General features: G+C 47.8%; 1 protein-coding gene across 2 annotated transcripts; it reads right to left on the minus strand.

Annotated features, from left to right (window-relative positions):
* Nucleotides 1–422: 422 nt before the first annotated feature.
* LOC116898211 (gamma-crystallin F) lies at nucleotides 423–2,334 on the minus strand. 2 transcript variants are annotated; one of them, XM_032899571.1, is made up of 3 exons: nucleotides 2,237–2,334; nucleotides 1,907–2,149; nucleotides 423–759 (listed from the first exon to the last, which is right to left on the minus strand). In XM_032899571.1, exons 1-3 carry the CDS (start codon nucleotides 2,243–2,245, stop codon nucleotides 487–489), a joined length of 525 nt encoding a protein of 174 aa, XP_032755462.1. In that variant the 5' UTR covers nucleotides 2,246–2,334; the 3' UTR covers nucleotides 423–486. The 2 variants fall into 2 exon arrangements, with proteins under 2 accessions (XP_032755462.1, XP_032755463.1); XM_032899572.1 differs by having other exon boundaries at nucleotides 653–745; nucleotides 2,237–2,245.
* Nucleotides 2,335–2,630: the final 296 nt, after the last annotated feature.

Below are 2,630 nucleotides of genomic sequence, written 5' to 3' on the forward strand. Positions count from 1 at the left end.
GCTTGTAAATAAAGACCCTGGTGTGACAGCATCAGATCAGCTCCTGATTGGCGTTTCAGGATTGATGAATATCAGTACTACAAGAGCAAATGCTCCACGTGAGCACTCACAGGACAGCTTCCAGGACACTATTGGCAAAGCCATTGTCCATGATAGAGAAATGTAAACACGCTTAGTTCACATCAAAGCCTCATTAAAAGACTATTATTATTCCTGTCTTCACAAAGTAGGAAACTGAGGCACGGAAATGCTTGCCCTACCACAAATAACTAGTGAGTGATTGGGGCCCAGGTTCCTGAGGCTGAGCTCCCTATCCGCTCAGCCCACAACCTCCCTTGAGTATAAGAAGATCCATAGTCTCCCTGTTGACAGTTTTACTACACCCTTCCAAGAAGGCCAAAATGAACAGAGGACACCATTGCTGCATGGAACACACAGGAAATATTTTATTAACTTCCAAATGATGAAAGGGCAGAGTAAGACAATTCAATAGTAATCCATGATTCTTCTCAGAGACCCCACCCTGGCATTCATGGCGCCCCAGTCGTGGTAGCGCCTGTATTCCCTGGGCCTCAGCAGGTACTGCCGCCCCCGGTAGTTGGGCATCTCGTAGAGGACCCAGTAGCCTTCCATCACGTGGAAGGAGTGGAAGTCACTGAAGTGGAAGCGGTCCTGCAGGTGGGGGCAGTCGTCTGTGATCTCCACCATCTGGCCTCTGTAGTCCTCTCGCTCGTAGATCCTGATTCTGTGAGAGCTGGACTGTGCGTCCAAGGAACAGTAAAGAAGAGGATGTCAGAAAACCTGACCTAAGTTTGCCAATCCAGCACATGCTGCCTGGGAGGGGAGTGTTGTGCCCTATTTCTTCTATGCTGAAAGTGACTAAATTTAAAAAAGGTAAATAGTGGCTGTCAGTGCCATGTAAGTCACAGATTGGTGGAAATACTGGGAAAGTTCGAGTCACACAGCTTATCTATCCCTTCTTTTTCTTTCAGGCCCTGTTTTTAATCCTGGGGCTCAAGGTCATCTCAAAATTTAGGTCTAAAGGGAGTTGCGGTGAATGCCTGTAGTCCTAGTCCTTAGGAGGCAGGGGTAAGAAGATTTCAAGTGTCAGAGTTGGGGGTCAGTCTACAATACATAGGAAGTTTGGGTGCATCCCGAGAAGCCATGCAAACAAAACGTAAATAACTAAATGTAAATGAACTAAAGAATGAAGTTCAACTCTCAGCTCTAACGTATTCTGACAAATCACGTTTGTAAAACCAAAGAGAAAAGTCAAATATTCTCAAGAGGCCTGTGCAGATCAAGAGGGTAAAATGTTTACAGCAATGGACGTTCGAGCTGCCTGTCCTGCCTACTCTGTTAGCTTGATCTCCTTTGCTTCCTGCTCCAGTGTCCTCTTCCACCACTGGAAGTCCTCTGTGGGAAGGATTCGCGAAAGCAACACAGTCTGAGGAGAGAGCAGCTGCTGGAAAAGTTCCATCCTCTGTGCATCCAAAGTATTGTAGCTTCCAGAAGAACTTGAGTATGCAGCCAAGATTTGACCTTTACAGAGGCTGGCACACCAGGACTCACCAAAAGTTAAATAATGGCTGGTGATGCCACGTAAGTCACGGATTGGTGGAAATCCTGCGAAAGTCCGAGTCACACAACCCCTCTAACTATCCCTTCTTTTTCTTTCAGGCCCTGTTAACCATTTCTGTTATATAGGAAAACTGAAAAGTAGTTCTCACAGCCTGTTACAGGTCCATTTAGGAGCTTTCGAATTTCAAAGGTTTGTGCCATTTTTCCTAATCCTAGAGAAACCCCTCAAAGAACATGTCAGGCACCCTATCCCTCAGCTCAAAGTAGGGTTATGATCGGGACAAGAATGAGAATGAGGGCCAGTGGGCCCTAGGATGGAACTCACGTGAGGGATGAGGTGGCAGGAGCGGACAGAGTCGCTGAAACCCATCCACTGCTGGTAGTCAGGGTAGTCCCCGCGACGAAGGAAATACTGGCAGCCTGTGAAGTTGGGCTGCTCATAGAGCATCCAGCAGCCACTGTCCACGCGCACAGAGTTGCAGCGGCTGAAGTAGGGCTGCAGGTTGGAGTGGTCGGTGCTGCACTCATAGTGGCGGCCCTGGAAGCCACGGTCCTCATAGAAAGTGATCTGTAAGGCAAGGCAGGGGTCAGAGGCCTGATGTGGTCTGGACCCAAGAGTAAGTCCCTCCCCATGTTCTGGGCGCCCTAGGCTCACCTTTCCCATGGCTGGTGTTTGCGGATGGGATGGTGCTGTTGGTTGTGTAGGACTGGGAGCAGGGTCTATATATATAGCAGGAGGTCTGCTGCGTTGGCAGGAACAGCACAAAAGGGGCCCGCGGTGGGACAGGGCACGTTTTCTCTCTCTTTTCTATATAATGACTGTGGGGGAGGTGTGGGTTATTGTATGTTTTCTCTTAGACTCTCCAGAGCTTTCGAATGGATGACAATCACTGACCTGGCTAAAAGGGTCACTTGATGCAGCCTGGGTCTTTAAATGATGACTATCTGGGAAATTGAAATTAAGTAAAGATGCTTAACTAGTCAACCTTTGTAGTTAAGTGGTTTATAATTCCCAAACTAAGAGACTTTGAATAACAGTGCATGATGAT

Source organism: Rattus rattus, chromosome 4 (assembly GCF_011064425.1).
Source record: "Rattus rattus isolate New Zealand chromosome 4, Rrattus_CSIRO_v1, whole genome shotgun sequence".
NCBI lineage: Eukaryota > Metazoa > Chordata > Mammalia > Rodentia > Muridae > Rattus > Rattus rattus.

Bases quoted from the DNA above. Each gene is read 5' to 3' on its own strand.
- LOC116898211 (XM_032899571.1), bottom strand. The intron at 760-1,906 runs GTGAGTTCCATC...TTGGACGCACAG, and splicing joins CCTGCCACCTCATCCCTCAC to TCCAGCTCTCACAGAATCAG.